The 19820-nt window shown below is 41.1% G+C and overlaps 1 protein-coding gene across 1 annotated transcript in view; it reads left to right on the plus strand.

Moving 5' to 3' along the window:
• The window catches only part of CABIN1 (calcineurin binding protein 1), a 1089846-nt gene that overhangs the window by 680757 nt on the left and 389269 nt on the right, over positions 1-19820 (plus strand). Inside the window, exon 29 of the mRNA XM_053701973.1 lies at positions 1437-1550. Within this exon, the coding sequence (XP_053557948.1) occupies positions 1437-1550 (114 nt within the window). The remainder of the gene's footprint in view (positions 1-1436; positions 1551-19820) is intronic.

The following is a 19820-nucleotide window of genomic DNA, read 5'->3' on the forward strand; positions in this document are numbered from 1 at the left end:
TTCTTCAACTGTGCGGACCTATGTGTTTGAAGGCATGAAGTCCCGTGTATTTGTTATTGAGCCATATCCAGGCTGTACTAGACATGCCGTTTACTATAATGTGCCGAACCCTATAGAGCAATCTGTTGGCATTTTTTAAAAGTAAAGGTCTATTGTATATCAGGTACTACATAAAGATTCCCCCCCCCAAACTGCTTAAGGTAGAGATAACATTATTACAGCATTGGGTCAAAGTGTGGCCCTATTAACATTCTTTCCACTCTCTACCCATCACCTATATATTCTTCTTTTGTCTTTTGAATATGTCATGGACAGGTACAAGCCTGCATATGTTGCTAATTGTTCATTGAAGTTAGGCTTAGACTACGTTGGTTGTTCTGTTCTATGTTATTTGTCGTTTTGAAAATGCACTTAGATAAAATGAGGTAATATACATGGCTAGAAAATGTACCTTTGCGTAAAGGTATACTTAGATTTTACAGATATGGAGTCATGCTTGTTTAGTCCATCATGTAAGTCCTGATGTCTGTCAAATGGGCATGTTGCCATGATGTTTTTTCTCTGTGTAATTTTATTTTTGTCTGTCATATTACCTCAATAAAAAATTATTAAAAAAAAAACAAAAAAAAAAAAACTAAGGCTGAAAGCTTTTTGTTTTTATACAAAAGAGCAACACAAGAAAAAGGGGTCATGATCTCAAGTTGTAGGGTGGTAAGTTCAGGAGTATTTTCTGAAGCACATCTTTACAGAAAGGGTAATTGATTAATGGAATAAACTTCCATTAGATGTGGTAAGGACAAATACTGAAAGGGAATTCAAGAATGCTTGGCCGGGCATAAGGCTATCCTTAGAACTAATAAAGCTTATACTTCAGAAAGAAATATAAGAAGACTTTATTTTGTTGTTCTTATTTGCTGTTTTGATGTATTAAAAAAATAATATTGTGTATATATGTTAAAAAGTGTAGGATTCATTTTTAAGCAAAGCCTATGTCCTAACTCTAAATAATAGACCCCTCAGCATAATATTGTAAAATACTTTTGTTGTTGGGCTATCTGTAACGTTTCTCTAAAATAAGCAATATTTAACACCTTTATTTTTTTATTTATTTTACACCTCACTTACTCAGTCTTATATAAATATATGATTATATAAAGAATATCACTTGATTGATAAAATAAATGCAGCTGTAAGTGCTTAACCTAATAGGAGCTGACCGGACCATTATTCTAGTATCTAGTACAGTACTTTATCAAAAGATGAGTATCTTCTTTTTGTATCTCATGCATGCAGTGCTCTGTGAGGGTGGGTGTTTTGTACACAAATGTTTATACTTACTAGCCAATACCTCTAGTTGCCTGTGTGTGATGTGCAGAGTATATAAATACAGACACCATTCTAATGTCTTTCTATCTTCCCTCTTGTTGTCTTCTCAGAACCTGCAGTGGGCCCGAGACGTGTTGCTAGGCAGCAGTATCCCGTGGCAGCAGCTGAAGCACATGCCAGCACAGGGACTCTTCTATGAGAGGAACAAAACAAATTTCTTCAATGTAAGTTATGTTCTTCAGACCAGTTAGGATGTCAATGTTGGTCCGTAATTTCAGGCCACTTTAAACTGGGGACATTCTGCCATGTACATTAAGCAAATTAATATTAGTTGTTTTTTTCAGTTGCACTGAATCATATCTGTCCTTCATTTACTTGCAAAAAAAAGTCCAGAATCAAGATTATTATCAAAACGTATTATTATTTCAGTGTGCTATAATATTGCACATATAAAGTGATAACTATATATTATTTATGGTTCCATTGACGTTTATTTGAAAAATGGAGGCAGGCTGAAATTTTAATATCAACTATTGATTCGTGTTCTTTATCCATAATTATTCTGAAATTTGTGTATGAGGGGGATACACTTAATTCAGATAACTACAAGGATCTAACTGTTTTGTTTAATTGGGCTATTTGCTAGCATTCAATGATGTATAAAAAAAATGTGTGTAAATTCAGTATTTGATGATTAATTCATATAATGTCTGACAACCTGCTTGTGAGTACACACATGCATATATCATCATGTTTATGGTAAGCAGCTACTGTCACCAGTTTTTTTCTTTTGTATAAAATGATAGTGGTTGTAGGGAGGAATGGTATTGATAAGCATCCCCAATCATTATTATCAAATGTAACAACATCCATAGATTTGCAAGGCAACCGATTGTCCAGGACATTGACAGAGGGGTAAATTAGAGGTGGGAGAGGGCAGGGAAGGTTAAGATTAGTAAAGCAGAGTTAAGTAGTAAAAAACGATGACCCTCCACCTTTGACCTGTAGCCTTATGTTAGTCTTTGTTTGCACATCAGGTTTTTAAAATCCACTTCTCTCCAATTTTGTTCAGAAATCCACAACTAAAAATAGCACAGATCTCACTAGATCTCATCTACTCTTTCCTTCCTTGGTGCTTATTCTCATTCCCCTTTGTGTGCTAGTTCTGAAACACTCCCTGTGTGCTTAGGCTACAGTCAGTGTAGATCTGTTCCATGGAAACTGAACTCTGCTAGGATTTTCTTCATTGACTAAGAGCTAGATTAATCCATCAGCCACAACCACATTAGTGTTTCTGAGCTCATGTAGGCATGCACCAGTTGTCGCCTTGCACAGAATTCAATTTGCAGACACATCCTGACAGACTGCCACTGGCCTACTGTGCTGCAGGCATCACAGAATGTCTAGATATACATTAGCCAGACAGGCTGTCATTTTGTGTTTGTAATCTTGACAGATGTAAGTCTCTCGGATTGGGGTGCAGTCTGAGGTGCTCAAAGAGCACAAGGAGTTTGGTTGCTTCATGAAGCAAAGTTACCCATAAACGTTCTGGAACTCTGTGCAATTTTCAGGGCCTTTCAGTTTTGGCCTCTCCTGAAAAGAGAGACTTATCTGCTTTTCAAGTTCATGTCACAGCAGTAGCTTACATCAATCAGGGGGGAACTTGCAGTTCCCTGGTGATGAGGGAGGTTCCCCGGATTCTGGCTTGGGCACAGAGTAATTCCTGTATACTTTCTGCAGTTCATATTTCAGGGGTGAGCAATTGGGAAGCAAACTTTCTCAGTCATCACTCCTTTTACCCAGAGGAATGGTCCCTTCATCTGGAAGTCTTCAGTTAAATCGTAAACCTATGGGGTCTTTTGGATGTGGATCTGATGGCTTCTTATTGGAAAAAAAATAACCAGGTATTTATCTTGTTAAGTGTGTTTAGTCCACGGGTCATCCATTGCTTATGGGATATATTCTCCTTCCCAACAGGAAGTTGCAAGAGGATCACCCAAGCAGAGCTGCTATATAGCTCCTCCCCTCACATGTCATATCCAGTCATTCTCTTGCAAGTCTCAACAAAGAAGGAGGTCGCGAGAGGAGATAGGAGTTTTTTACCTAATTATTCTTCAATCAAAAGTTTATTATTTTAAAATGGCACCGGAGTGTGCTGTTTTTTCTCTCAGGCAGTATTTAGAAGAAGAATCTGCCTGCGTTTTCTATGATCTTAGCAGACGTAACTAAGATCCACTGGCTGTTCTCGCACATTCTGAGAAGTGGGGTAACTTCAGAAAAGGGAAAAGCATGCGGGGTCCCCCGCAAATGAGGTATGTGCAGTAATATTTTCTAGGAATGGAATTGACTAAGAAAACACTGCTGTTACCCATATGATGTAAGTACAGCCTTTAATGCAGTAGTAGCGACTGGTATCAGGCTGATAAATGTATGCGCAGTTGAGTTATTTTCTAGGGACTAGAATTTGACTGAGAAAATACTGTTAATACTGAAATAAATGTATGAGCCTTAACTGCAGTAGAAGCGACTGGTAGCAGGCTTAGTGATAACTTTACATAACACTGGAAAGTTGTTTTTAAAACGTTTACTGGCATGTTATTCGTTTTGTGAGGTACTTTGGTGATAAATCTTTTTGGGCATGATTTTTTTCCATATGGCTAACGTATATTTCTGCATAGAAACCGTTGTAACAGGTCTCCCACTGTTGTAATATGAGTGGGAGGGGCCTTTTTTAGCGCCTTGTTGCGCAGTTAAAATTCTAGCACAGTCTTCCTGCTTCTTCCTCCTTGATCCAGGACGTCTCCAGAGAGCTCAGGGGTCTTCAAAATTCATTTTTGAGGGAGGTAATCAGTCACAGCAGACCTGTGACAGTGTGTTTGACTGTGATTAAAGCGTTAAATCTTAAATTGATTATCCGTTTTTGGGTATTGAGGGGTTAATCATCCGTTTGCTAGTGGGTGCAATCCTCTGCTAAATTCATACATTTACTGTTAAAATTGTTGGCTATAACTGAATTAGTTCATTGTTATTTCAACTGTGCTTTTTTGCGCAGAAAAAATTACAGACACAGACATCCAGCTTCTTCCTGCATGTTCCAGGACTTCTCTGAAGGGCTCAGAAGGCTTCAAAAGTCGTATTGAGGGAGGTAAAAAGCCACAATAGTGCTGTGGCAGTTGTTGTGACTGTTTAAAAAATGTTTTTGTCATTTGTTATTCCGTTTTTGGTATTAAGGGGTTAATCATCCATTTGCAAGTGGGTGCAATGCTCTGCTAACTTATTACATACAAAATTTGTGTTTCTTAAAGGCGCAGTAACGTTTTTTATATTGCTTGTAAACTTTTTTTAAGTGTTTTCCAAGCTTGCTAGCCTTCATTGCTAGTCTGTTTAAACATGTCTGATACAGATGAATCTACTTGTTCATTATGTTTAAAAGCCAATGTGGAGCCCAATAGAAATATGTGTACCAATTGTATTGATGTTACTTTAAATAAAAGTCAGTCTTTACTGGTAAAGAAATTATCACCAGACAACGAGGGGGAAGTTATGCCGCCTAACTCTCCTCACGTGTCAGTACCTTCGCCTCCCGCTCAGGAGGTGCGTGAGATTGTGGCGCCAAGTACATCAAGGCCCTTACAAATCACTTTGCATGATATGGCTGATGTTATGAAAGAAGTATTATCTAATTTGCCTGAGTTAAGAGGCAAGCGCGATAGCTCTGGGTTAAGGACAGAGCGCGCCGATGACACGAGAGCCATGTCCGATACTGCGTCACAATTTGCAGAACATGAGGACGGAGAGCTTCATTCTGTGGGTGACGGATCTGATCCGGGGAGACCGGATTCAGAAATTTCAAATTTTAAATTTAAGCTTGAGAACCTCCGTGTATTGCTAGGGGAGGTGTTAGCGGCTCTGAATGATTGCGACACGGTTGCAATCCCAGAGAAATTATGTAGGCTGGATAAATACTATGCGGTACCGGTGTGTACTGATGTTTTTCCTATACCTAAAAGGCTTACAGAGATTATTAGCAAGGAGTGGGATAGACCCGGTGTGCCCTTTTCCCCTCCTCCGATATTTAGAAAAATGTTCCCAATAGACGCCACCACACGAGACTTATGGCAGACGGTCCCTAAGGTGGAGGGAGCAGTTTCTACTTTAGCCAAGCGTACCACTATCCCGGTGGAGGATAGTTGTGCTTTCTCGTGCTTTGTTCGTTCAACAAGGTTTTATATTACAGCCCCTTGCATGCATTGCACCCGTCACTGCTGCAGCGGCATTCTGGTTTGAGTCTCTGGAAGAGGCTATTCGCACAGCACCATTGGATGAGATTATGAACAAGCTTAAAGCCCTTAAGCTAGCTAATGCATTTGTTTCGGATGCCGTTGTGCATTTAACCAAACTAACGGCGAAGAACTCCGGATTCGCCATCCAGGCGCGCAGAGCGCTATGGCTTAAATCCTGGTCAGCAGATGTAACTTCTAAATCTAAATTGCTTAATATTCCTTTCAAAGGGCAAACCTTATTCGGGCCCGGCTTGAAAGAAATTATTGCTGACATTACTGGAGGTAAGGGTCACACCCTTCCTTAGGACAGGGCCAAATCAAAGGCCAAACAGTCTAATTTTCGTGCCTTTCGTAATTTCAAGGCAGGAGCAGCATCAACTTCCTCCGCTCCAAAACAGGAAGGGACTGCTACTCGTTACAGACAGGGTTGGAAAGGCAACCAGTCCTGGAACAAGGGCAAGCAGGCCAGAAAACCTACTTCTGCCCCTAAGACAGCATGAAGAAAGGGCCCCCTATCCGGAAACGGATCTAGTGGGGGGCAGACTTTCTCTCTTCGCCCAGGCCTGGGCAAGAGATGTCCAGGATCCCTGGGCGTTGGAGATCATATCTCAGGGATACCTTCTGGACTTCAAAACTTCTCCTCCACAAGGGAGATTTCATCTGTCAAGGTTATCAACAAACCTAATAAAGAAAGAGGCATTTCTACGATGTGTACAAGACCTCTTAGTAATGGGAGTGATCCACCCGGTTCCGCGGACGGAACAAGGGCAAGGTTTTTACTCAAATCTGTTTGTGGTTCCCAAAAAAGAGGGAACCTTCAGGCCAATCTTGGACCTGAAGATATTAAACAAATTCCTAAGGGTTCCATCGTTCAAAATGGAAACTATTCGAACCATCCTACCCATGATCCAAGAGGGTCAGTATATGACCACAGTGGACTTAAAGGATGCCTACCTTCACATACCGATTCACAAAGATCCTTATTGGTACCTAAGGTTTGCCTTTCTAGACAGGCATTACCAGTTTGTAGCTCTTCCCTTCGGGTTGGCTACTGCCCCGAGAATTTTTACAAAGGTTCTGGGCTCGCTTCTGGCGGTACTAAGACCGCAAGGCATAGAGGTGGCTCCGTACCTAGACGACATTCTGATACAAGCGTCAAGTTTTCAAAATGCAAAGTCTCATACAGAGATAGTTCTAGCATTTCTGAGGTTGCATGGGTGGAAAGTGAACATGGAAAAGAGTTCTCTGTTACCACTCACAAGGGTTCCCTTTCTAGGGACTCTTATAGATTCTGTAGAGATGAAGATTTACCTGACGGAGTCCAGGTTATCAAAAATCCTAAATGCTTGCCGTGTCCTTCATTCCATTCCAAGCCCATCAGTAGCTCAGTGCATGGAAGTAATCGGCTTAATGGTCGCGGCAATGGACATAGTGCCATTTGCGCGCCTGCATCTCAGACCGCTGCAACTATGCATGCTAAGTCAGTGGAATGGGGATTACTCAGATCTGTCCCCTTTACTAAATCTGGACCAGGAGGCCAGAGATTCTCTTCTCTGGTGGTTGTCGCGGGTTCATCTGTCCAAAGGAATGACTTTTCGCAGACCAGATTGGACGATTGTAACAACAGATGCCAGCCTACTAGGCTGGGGTGCAGTCTGGAACTCCCTGAAGGCTCAGGGATCGTGGACTCAGGAGGAGAAACTCCTCCCAATAAACATTCTGGAATTAAGAGCAATATTCAATGCTCTTGTAGCTTGGCCTCAGTTAGCAACACTGAGGTTCATCAGATTTCAGTCGGACAACATCACGACTGAGGCTTACATCAATCATCAAGGGGGAACCAGGAGTTCCCTAGCGATGTTGGAAGTCTCGAAGATAATTCGCTGGGCAGAGTCTCACTCTTGTCACCTGTCAGCGATCTACATCCCAGGCATGGAGAACTGGGAGGCGGACTTTCTAAGTCGCCAGACCTTTCATCCGGGGGAGTGGGAACTTCACCCGGAGGTGTTTGCTCAACTGATTCTTCGTTGGGGCGAACCGGAGCTGGATCCCATGGCATCTCGCCAGAATGCCAAGCTTCCTTGTTACGGATCCAGGTCCAGGGACCCGGGAGCGGTGCTTGTAGATGCACTAGCAGCCCCTTGGGTTTTCAACATGACTTATGTGTTTCCACCATTTCCGTTGCTACCTCGACTGATTGCCAGGATCAAACAGGAGAGAGCATCGGTGATTCTGATAGCGCCTGCGTGGCCACGCAGGACCTGGTATGCAGACCTAGTGGACATGTCGTCCTGTCCACCATGGTCTCTGCCTCTGAGGCAGGACCTTCTAATTCAGGGTCCTTTCAACCATCCAAGCCTAATTTCTCTGAGGCTGATTGCATGGAGATTGAACGCTTGATTCTATCAAAGCGTGGTTTTTCGGAGTCGGTTATTGATACATTAATACAGGCTCGGAAACCTGTTACCAGAAAAATTTACCATAAGATATGGCGTAAATATTTATATTGGTGTGAATCCAAGAGTTACTCATGGAGTAAGGTTAGGATTCCTAGGATATTGGCTTTTCTACAAGAAGGTTTAGAAAAGGGTTTATCCGCTAGTTCGTTAAAGGGACAGATTTCTGCTCTGTCTATTCTTTTACACAAACGTCTGGCAGAGAATCCAGACGTCCAGGCTTTTTGTCAGGCTTTGGCTAGGATTAAGCCTGTGTTTAAAACTGTTGCTCCTCCGTGGAGCTTAAACTTGGTTCTTAAATTTCTTCAGGGTGTTCCGTTTGAACCCCTTCATTCCATTGATATTAAGCTTTTATCTTGGAAAGTTCTGTTTTTGATGGCTATTTCCTCGGCTCGAAGAGTCTCTGAGTTATCTGCCTTACATTGCGATTCTCCTCATCTGATTTTTCATTCAGACAAGGTAGTTCTGCGTACTAAACCTGGGTTTTTACCTAAGGTTGTTTCTAACAGGAATATCAATGAAGAGATTGTTGTTCCATCATTATGTCCTAATCCTTCTTCAAAGAAGGAACGTCTTTTGCATAATCTGGACGTAGTCCGTGCCCTGAAGTTCTACTTACAGGCAACTAAGGATTTTCGGCAAACTTCTTCTCTGTTTGTCGTTTATTCTGGTCAGAGGAGAGGTCAAAAGGCTTCGGCCACCTCTCTCTCTTTTTGGCTTCGTAGCATAATACGTTTAGCCTATGAGACTGCTGGACAGCAGCCTCCTGAAAGAATTACAGCTCATTCCACTAGAGCTTTGGCTTCCACCTGGGCCTTTAAGAATGAGGCCTCTGTTGAACAGATTTGCAAGGCTGCAACTTGGTCTTCACTTCATACCTTTTCAAAATTTTACAAATTTGACACTTTTGCTTCTTCGGAGGCTGTTTTTGGGAGAAAGGTTCTACAGGCAGTGGTTCCTTCTGTTTAATGTTCCTGCCTTGTCCCTCCCATCATCCGTGTACTTTAGCTTTGGTATTGGTATCCCATAAGTAATGGATGACCCGTGGACTGAACACACTTAACAAGAGAAAACATAATTTATGCTTACCTGATAAATTTATTTCTCTTATAGTGTGTTCAGTCCACGGCCTGTCTTTTTTTGAGGCAGTTCTAAATTTTAATTAAAACTCCAGTCACCACTGCACCCTATAGTTTTTCCTTTCTCGTCTTGTTTCGGTCGAATGACTGGATATGACATGTGAGGGGAGGAGCTATATAGCAGCTCTGCTTGGGTGATCCTCTTGCAACTTCCTGTTGGGAAGGAGAATATATCCCATAAGTAATGGATGACCCGTGGACTGAACACACTACAAGAGAAATAAATTTATCAGGTAAGCATAAATTATGTTTTTGCGAGGTCCATGGATCTTCAGGCAGAGTTTGTGGATGCTCTAGTAACTCTTAGGTTGTTGCATCTGGCTTACCTTTATTCCACCTCTTGTTCTTTTACCAAGTGTAATAGCCAGGATCAAGCAGGAGGTATCATCAGTAATACTGATTGCTCCTGCTCAGCCTTGCAGGATTTGTTTTGCAAAATCTGGTGCAGGTGCCCAATTGTTTTCCATGGCCACTTCCTCTACATCATGACCTTCTGTCGCAAGGACCATTCTTTCACCAGGATCTGAAATCTCTAAACTTGATGGCTTGAAGATTGAACGTTTAGTTTTAAGACAGAGATGTTTTTTTTATTTTGTCATTGAAACTTTGGTTCAATCCTGTAAACCAGTGACAAGGAAGATTAATCACAAGGTCTGGAAGGCTTTTATTTCTTCTGTTAAGTGTGATCAGTCCACGGGTCATCATTACTTCTGGGATATTAACTGCTCCCCTACAGGAAGTGCAAGAGGATTCACCCAGCAGAGCTGCATATAGCTCCTCCCCTCTACGTCACTCCCAGTCATTCTCTTGCACCCAGCAACTAGATAGGTCGTGTGAGAGGACTATGGTGATTATACTTAGTTTTATATCTTCAATCAAAAGTTTGTTATTTTAAAATAGCACCGGAGTGTGTTATTACCTCTCTGGCAGAGTTTGAGGAAGAATCTACCAGAGTTTTGCTATGATTTTAGCCGGAGTAGTTAAGATCAAATTGCTGTTCTCGGCCATCTGAGGAGTGAGGTAAACTTCAGATCAGGGGACAGCGGGCAGATGAATCTGCATAGAGGTATGTAGCAGTTTTTATTTTCTGACAATGGAATTGATGAGAAAATCCTGCCATACCGATATAATGTCATGTATGTATACTTTACACTTCAGTATTCTGGGAGAATGGTACTTCACTAGAATTACACTGTAAGAAAGACATAAAGCTGTTTAATAACTAGAGATTATGTTTAACGTTTTTGCTGGAATGTAAAATCGTTTTCATTTGCTGAGGTACTGAGTGAATAAATGTTTGGGCACCATTTTTCCACTTGGCAGTTGCTTAAATCTGTTTTTTCTGTCAGTTTCTGTTCTCCCTCACTGCTGTGTGTGTGGGGGAGGGGCGCTTTTACTATGCATCAAATATTTCAGTCAGCAACTCATTGTATTCCCTGCATGATCTGGTTCATCTCTACAGAGCTCAGGGGTCTTCAAAACTTATTTTGAGGGAGGTAATTTCTCTCAGCAGAGCTGTGAGAATTATAGTTTGACTGAAATAAAAACTTTTATTCTGTAATTTGTTTCCTGCTTTCAGAAATTGTTATCTTTGCTAATGGGATTAAACCTTTGCTAAAGTTGTGTTGTTTACAAGGATTGAGGCTATAACTGTTTCAATTTATTAATTTTTAACTGTCATAGATCTTCTGTGCTTCTTAAAGGCACAGTACGTTTTAATATTATTCTATTTGAATTGTATTTCCAAGTTGCAAGTTTATTTGCTAGTGTGTTAAACATGTCTGATTCAGAAGATGATACCTGTGTCATTTGTTGCAATGCCAAAGTGGAGCCCAATAGAAATTTATGTACTAACTGTATTGATGCTACTTTAAATAAAAATCAATCTGTACAAATTGAACAAATTTCACCAAACAACGAGGGGAGAGTTATGCCGACTAACTCGCCTCACGTGTCAGTACCTACATCTCCCGCTCAGAGGGAGGTGCGTGATATTGTAGCGCCGAGTACAGCTGGGCGGCCATTACAAATCACATTACAGGATATGGCTACTGTTATGACTGAAGTTTTGGCTAAATTACCAGAACTAAAAGGTAAGCGTGATCACTCTGGGGTGAGAACAGAGTGCGCTGATAATATTAGGGCCATGTCAGACACTGCGTCACAGGTGGCAGAACATGAGGACGGAGAACTTCATTCCGTGGGTGACGGTTCTGATCCAAACAGACTGGATTCAGATATTTCAAATTTTAAATTTAAACTGGAAAACCTCCGTGTATTACTAGGGGAGGTGTTAGCGGCTCTGAATGATTGTAACACAGTTGCAATACCAGAGAAAATGTGTAGGTTGGATAAATATTTTGCGGTACCGACGAGTACTGAGGTTTTTCCTATACCTAAGAGACTTACTGAAATTGTTACTAAGGAGTGGGATAGACCCGGTGTGCCGTTCTCACTCCCTCCGATATTTAGAAAAATGTTTCCAATAGACGCCACCACAAGGGACTTATGGCAAACGGTCCCTAAGGTGGAGGGAGCAGTTTCTACTTTAGCTAAGCGTACCACTATCCCGGTGGAGGATAGCTGTGCTTTTTCAGATCCAATGGATAAAAAGTTAGAGGGTTACCTTAAGAAAATGTTTGTTCAACAAGGTTTTATATTGCAACCCCTTGCATGCATTGCGCCGATCACGGCTGCAGCGGCATTCTGGATTGAGTCTCTGGAAGAGAACATTGGTTCAGCTACTCTGGACGACATTACGGACAGGCTTAGAGTCCTTAAACTAGCTAATTCATTCATTTCGGAGGCCGTAGTACATCTTACTAAACTTACGGCGAAGAATTCAGGATTCGCCATTCAGGCACGCAGGGCGCTGTGGCTAAAATCCTGGTCAGCTGATGTTACTTCTAAGTCTAAATTGCTTAATATACCTTTCAAAGGGCAGACCTTATTCGGGCCCGGGTTGAAAGAGATTATCGCTGACATTACAGGAGGTAAAGGCCATGTCCTGCCTCAGGACAAAGCCAAAGCCAAGACTAGACAGTCTAGTTTTCGTTCCTTTCGTAATTTCAAAGCAGGAGCAGCATCAACTTCCTCTGCACCAAAACAGGAAGGAGCTGTTGCTCGCTACAGACAAGGCTGGAAACCTAACCAGTCCTGGAACAAGGGCAAGCAGACTAGGAAACCTGCTGCTGCCCCCAAAACAGCATGAATTGAGGGCCCCCGATCCGGGATCGGATCTAGTGGGGGGCAGACTTTCTCTCTTCGCCCAGGCTTGGGCAAGAGATGTTCAGGATCCCTGGGCGCTAGAGATAATATCTCAGGGATACCTTCTGGACTTCAAATACTCTCCTCCAAGAGAGAGATTTCATCTGTCAAGATTGTCAACAATCCAGACAAAGAAAGAGGCTTTTCTACGCTGCGTACAAGAGCTCTTGTTAATGGGAGTAATCCATCCAGTTCCACGATCGGAACAGGGACAGGGGTTTTACTCAAATCTGTTTGTGGTTCCCAAAAAAGAGGGAACTTTCAGACCAATCCTGGACTTAAAGATCCTAAACAAATTCCTAAGAGTTCCATCGTTCAAGATGGAGACTATTCGGACAATTTTACCTATGATCCAAGAGGGTCAGTACATGACCACTGTAGATTTAAAAGATGCTTACCTGCACATACCGATTCACAAAGATCATTACCGGTACCTAAGGTTTGCCTTCCTAGACAGGCATTACCAGTTTGTGGCTCTTCCATTCGGATTGGCTACAGCGCCAAGAATCTTCACAAAGGTTCTGGGTGCTCTTCTGGCGGTACTAAGACCGCGGGGAATCTCGGTAGCTCCATACCTAGACGACATTCTGATACAAGCTTCAAGCTTTCAAACTGCCAAATCTCATACAGAGTTAGTGCTGGCATTTCTAAGGTCACATGGATGGAAGGTGAACGAAAAGAAAAGTTCACTCGTTCCACTCACAAGAGTTCCCTTCCTGGGGACTCTTATAGATTCTGTAGAAATGAAGATTTACCTGACAGAGGACAGGCTATCAAGACTTCAAAGTGCTTGCCGCACTCTTCATTCCATTCAACACCCGTCAGTGGCTCAATGTATGGAGGTAATCGGCTTAATGGTAGCGGCAATGGACATAGTACCCTTTGCACGCTTACACCTCAGACCACTGCAACTGTGCATGCTAGGTCAGTGGAATGGGGATTACTCAGACTTATCCCCTTCTCTGAATCTGGATCAAGAGACCAGAAATTCTCTTCTATGGTGGCTTTCTCGGCCACACCTGTCCAGGGGGATGCCATTCAGCAGACCAGACTGGACAATTGTAACAACAGACGCCAGCCTTCTAGGTTGGGGTGCCGTCTGGAATTCCCTGAAGGCTCAGGGACTATGGAGTCAGGAGGAGAGTCTCCTGCCAATAAACATTCTGGAATTGAGAGCAGTTCTCAATACCCTCCTGGCTTGGCCCCAGTTGACAACTCGGGGGTTCATCAGGTTTCAGTCGGACAACATCACGACTGTAGCTTACATCAACCATCAGGGAGGGACAAGAAGCTCCCTAGCTATGATGGAAGTATCAAAGATAATTCGCTGGGCAGAGTCTCACTATTGCCACCTGTCAGCAATCCACATCCCGGGAGTGGAGAACTGGGAGGCGGATTTCTTAAGTCGTCAGACTTTTCATCCGGGGGAGTGGGAACTTCATCCGGAGGTCTTTGCCCAAATACTTCGACGTTGGGGCAAACCAGAGATAGATCTCATGGCGTCTCGACAGAACGCCAAGCTTCCTCGTTACGGGTCTAGATCCAGGGATCCAGGAGCAGTCCTGATAGATGCTCTGACAGCACCTTGGGACTTCAGGATGGCTTACGTGTTTCCACCCTTCCCGTTGCTTCCTCGATTGATAGCCAGAATCAAACAAGAGAGAGCATCAGTGATTCTAATAGCACCTGCGTGGCCACGCAGGACTTGGTATGCAGACCTGGTGGACATGTCATCCTGTCCGCCTTGGTCTCTACCTCTGAAACAGGACCTTCTGATACAGGGTCCCTTCAAACATCAAAATCTAACTTCTCTGAAGCTGACTGCTTGGAAATTGAACGCTTAATTTTATCAAGACGTGGGTTTTCTGAGTCAGTTATTAGTACCTTAATACAGACTAGGAAACCTGTTACCAGAAAGATTTACCATAAGATATGGCGTAAATACCTACATTGGTGTGAATCCAAAGGTTACTCTTGGAGTAAGGTTAGGATTCCTAGGATATTGTCTTTTCTACAAGAAGGTTTAGAAAAGGGTTTTTCTGCTAGTTCATTAAAGGGACAGATCTCAGCTCTGTCCATTCTGTTACACAAACGTCTGTCAGAAGTTCCTGACGTCCAGGCTTTTTGTCAGGCTTTGGCCAGGATTAAGCCTGTGTTTAAAACTGTTGCTCCACCATGGAGTTTAAACCTTGTTCTTAATGTTTTACAGGGCGTTCCGTTTGAACCCCTTCATTCCATTGATATAAAGTTGTTATCTTGGAAAGTTCTATTTTTAATGGCTATTTCCTCGGCTCGAAGAGTCTCTGAATTATCAGCCTTACATTGTGATTCTCCTTATTTGATTTTTCATTCGGATAAGGTAGTCCTGCGTACTAAACCTGGGTTCTTACCTAAGGTAGTTACTAACAGGAATATCAATCAAGAGATTGTTGTTCCTTCTTTATGCCCAAATCCTTCTTCAAAGAAGGAACGTCTACTGCACAACCTGGATGTAGTCCGGGCTCTAAAATTTTACTTGCAGGCAACTAAGGAATTCCGACAAACGTCTTCTCTGTTTGTCATTTACTCTGGGCAGAGGAGAGGTCAAAAAGCTTCCGCTACCTCTCTTTCTTTTTGGCTTCGTAGCATAATTCGTTTAGCTTATGAGACTGCTGGACAGCAGCCCCCTGAAAGAATTACAGCTCATTCTACTAGAGCTGTGGCTTCCACTTGGGCCTTCAAGAATGAGGCCTCTGTTGAACAGATTTGCAAGGCTGCAACTTGGTCTTCGCTTCATACTTTTTCCAAATTTTACAAATTTGACACCTTTGCTTCATCGGAGGCTATTTTTGGGAGAAAGGTTCTTCAGGCAGTGGTTCCTTCTGTATAAAGAGTCTGCCTATCCCTCCCGTCATCCGTGTACTTTTGCTTTGGTATTGGTATCCCAGAAGTAATGATGACCCGTGGACTGATCACACTTAACAGAAGAAAACATAATTTATGCTTACCTGATAAATTCCTTTCTTCTGTAGTGTGATCAGTCCACGGCCCGCCCTGTTTTTAAGGCAGGTAAATATTTTTTAATTTATACTCCAGTCACCACTTCACCCTTGGCTTTTCCTTTCTCGTTGGTCCTTGGTCGAATGACTGGGAGTGACGTAGAGGGGAGGAGCTATATGCAGCTCTGCTGGGTGAATCCTCTTGCACTTCCTGTAGGGGAGCAGTTAATATCCCAGAAGTAATGATGACCCGTGGACTGATCACACTACAGAAGAAAGGAATTTATCAGGTAAGCATAAATTATGTTTTCCTTGTGTATGGTACAGGTTCAGTTGGCATTCTTTTAGAATTCTTCAATTTCTTCATTATTAAAGGGACAGATCTCTGCTCTTTCTGTCTTATTTCGCAAGAAGAATTTTGTCCAGGCTTTAGTCAGGATTAAGCCTTTAAATAAACCAATTTCTCCTCCACGGAACCTTAATTTGGTTTTAAAGGGCCATGAAACCCTCATTTTTTCTTTCATGATTTAGAAAAAGAATGCAATTTTAAACATCTTTCTAATTTACTTATATTATCTAATTTGTTTTATTCTTTGATATTCTTTGCTGAAAAGCATATCTAGATATGCTCAGTAGCTGCTGATTGGTTGCTGCACATAGAAGCCTTGTGTGATTGGCTCACCATATGCATTGGTTTTTCTTCAACTAAGGATATATAAAAATGAAGCAAAATAAATAATAGAAGTAAATTAAAATGTTGTTTAAATTTGTATTCTCTATCTGAATCATGAAAGAAAGATTTTGGGTTTAGTGGCCCTTTAAGCGTTTTGCAGGTTCCTCCTTTTTTACCTATTCATGATTTGGATATCTAGCTTTTGTCTTGGAAGGTTTCTTTCTTGTCTTCTGCTAGAAGGGTTTTTGAATGGTCTGCTATTTGTTGTGAGCCTGGATCTGAAATCTCTAAACTTGATGGCTTGAAGATTGAACGTTTAGTTTTAAGACAGAGATGTTTTTTTTATTTTGTCATTGAAACTTTGGTTCAATCCTGTAAACCAGTGACAAGGATGATTAATCACAAGGTCTGGAAGGCTTTTATTTCCTTGTGTATGGTACAGGTTCAGTTGGCATTCTTTTAGAATTCTTCAATTTCTTCATTATTAAAGGGACAGATCTCTGCTCTTTCTGTCTTATTTCGCAAGAAGAATTTTGTCCAGGCTTTAGTCAGGATTAAGCCTTTAAATAAACCAATTTCTCCTCCACGAAACCTTAATTTGGTTTTAAAGGGCCATGAAACCCTCATTTTTTCTTTCATGATTTAGAAAAAGAATGCAATTTTAAACATCTTTCTAATTTACTTATATTATCTAATTTGTTTTATTCTTTGATATTCTTTGCTGAAAAGCATATCTAGATATGCTCAGTAGCTGCTGATTGGTTGCTGCACATAGAAGCCTTGTGTGATTGGCTCACCATATGCATTGGTTTTTCTTCAACTAAGGATATATAAAAATGAAGCAAAATAAATAATAGAAGTAAATTAAAATGTTGTTTAAATTTGTATTCTCTATCTGAATCATGAAAGAAAGATTTTGGGTTTAGTGGCCCTTTAAGCGTTTTGCAGGTTCCTCCTTTTTTACCTATTCATGATTTGGATATCTAGCTTTTGTCTTGGAAGGTTTCTTTCTTGTCTTCTGCTAGAAGGGTTTTTGAATGGTCTGCTATTTGTTGTGAGCCTTCTTATCTTGTGTTTCATCAGGATAAGGCAGTTTTGAGAATGAAGTTTGACATTTTGCCTAAGGTGGTTTCTTCTGATAACTTCAATAGGGAGAATCCAAAGAATTTAAGAAGAGGCTTCTCCATAATTTGGATGTGATCAGAGCTTTGAAGTACTTTTTACAGGCTACTAATGATTTAGTATCTTCTAGCTTGATTATTATTTGTTCTGGTACTAGAAAGGGTCAGAAGGCTACTGCTGTTTCATAAGCTTCTTGATTGAAGCTTTTGCTTCATAAAGCTTACTTGGAGGCTGATCTGTCTCCATGGATTTCTGTCCATTCTCCCAGATCAGTTGCTACTTTCTGGACCTTTAAGAATGAGGCCACTGTTGATCTAATTTTCAAGGCAGCTACTTACATTTTTTCTTTTTCTAAATTCTACCATTTTTAAATGTTTTGCTTCTTCTGATGCAGCTTTCGGTAGGAAAGTTGCTGTTTCTGGGCCTTAAATATTTTGTATTTATATTTTTTTTGCATTAAAAAAAACAACAACTAATCAGCCAATGTATTTGGAATAGTATAAGTCTGGCCTAACACAGATTACTCATGAACTTCACAGCTTAGGTATTACTTTCCAGGAGAAATGGATTGTGAACTTTCACCACCTTTATGAAAGAAAATATAATTTATGCTTACCTAATAAATGTATTTATTTCATGGTCCACAAGCCCCCTCCCAATTATTTCTATTGTGATTTGTTTTTTTCTGGCGACAATGTCAGTATGCATCTCTTTTGTTTCATGCTCCTTTTTGTTGCTATTATTTATTTTCTTACCTTCTTCTTTTCTGGCTTTCCTATATGTCAGATACGTTTCAAGTAAGGTGAGAGGGGTTTTAAGGGCTCTTGGAGTTTCGAGATCTCTGCCTCCTCCTGGTGACGAGGAGTATAACACCTTGGTGATAATAAGTAATAAAGTAAGTAATAAATTGTGGACTCTCACCACCATGAAAGAAAATAATTTATCAGTTTTCATTTTTTTGTACATTTAATTACATTTTTGTTTCATAAGAAAATTGCTAAATTTCAGATTTTCAGGCTTGTTGAGGATCTGATCAGAATTTAAACATTTTTTTGTCTGTTTTCTTTGACTTTTGGGGGGTTCTTCAAACTCTTCCTTTTGAGTTGATGCATGGTTTCGTCATGCTGCTTTTATCCTGGAAGGTTCTTTTTCATCTTGCTTTGGCTAGCTTAATAAGGTAGTATCTACAAATACTATTAATCAGGAAATTTGGGCTCCTACTTTTTGTCCAGCAACTAAGATCTCAAAGGAGCTTCTTTCTCTTGTTAAGTGTATCCAGTCCACGGATCATCCATAACTTATGGGATATTCTCCTTCCCAACAGGAAGTTGCAAGAGGATCACCCACAGCAGAGCTGCTATATAGCTCCTCCCCTCACTGCCATATCCAGTCATTCTCTTGCAACTCTCAACTAAGATGGAGGTCGTAAGAGGACTGTGGTGTTTTATACTTAGTTTATTTCTTCAATCAAAAGTTTGTCATTTTTAAATGGTACCGGAGTGTACTGTTTATCTCAGGCAGTATTTGGAAGTGTTTTCTATGATCTTAGCAGAAGTAACTAAGATCCTTTGCTGTTCTCACATATTCTGAGGAGTGAGGTAACTTCAGAGGGGGAATAGCGTGCAGGTTTTCCTGCAATAAGGTATGTGCAGTTAAAATATTTTTCTAGGGATGGAATTTGCTAGAAAATGCTGCTGATACCGAAGTAATGTAAGTAAAGCCTTAAATGCAGTGATAGCGACTGGTATCAGGCTTATTAATAGAGATACATACTCTTATAAAAGTGTATTTCTTTCATGTAATTAGCAAGAGTCCATGAGCTAGTGACGTATGGGATATACATTCCTACCAGGAGGGGCAAAGTTTCCCAAACCTTAAAATGCCTATAAATACACCCCTCACCACAACCACAATTCAGTTTTACAAACTTTGCCTCCGATGGAGGTGGTGAAGTAAGTTTGTGCTAGATTCTACGTTGATATGCGCTCCGCAGCAAGTTGGAGCCCGGTTTTCCTCTCAGCGTGCAGTGAATGTCAGAGGGATGTGAGGAGAGTATTGCCTATTTGAATGCAGTGATCTCCTTCTTCTGGGTCTATTTCATAGGTTCTCTGTTATCGGTCGTAGAGATTCATCTCTTACCTCCCTTTTCAGATCGACGATATACTCTTATATATACCATTACCTCTGCTGATTCTCGTTTCAGTACTGGTTTGGCTTTCTACAAACATGTAGATGAGTGTCCTGGGGTAAGTAAATCTTATTTTCTGTGACACTCTAAGCTATGGTTGGGCACTTTATTTATAAAGTTCTAAATATATGTATTCAAACATTTATTTGCCTTGACTCAGAATGTTCAACATTCCTTATTTTTCAGACAGTCAGTTTCATATTTGGGATAAATGCATTTGTTTCAATCATTTTTTCTTACCTTAAAAAATTTGACTTTTTCCCTGTGGGCTGTTAGGCTCGCGGGGGCAGAAAATGCTTCATTTTATTGCGTCATTCTTGGCGCGGACTTTTTTGGCGCAAAAATTTTTTTCTGTTTCCGGCGTCATACGTGTCGCCGGAAGTTGCGT

Source organism: Bombina bombina, chromosome 2 (assembly GCF_027579735.1).
Source record: "Bombina bombina isolate aBomBom1 chromosome 2, aBomBom1.pri, whole genome shotgun sequence".
Classification (NCBI taxonomy): domain Eukaryota; kingdom Metazoa; phylum Chordata; class Amphibia; order Anura; family Bombinatoridae; genus Bombina; species Bombina bombina.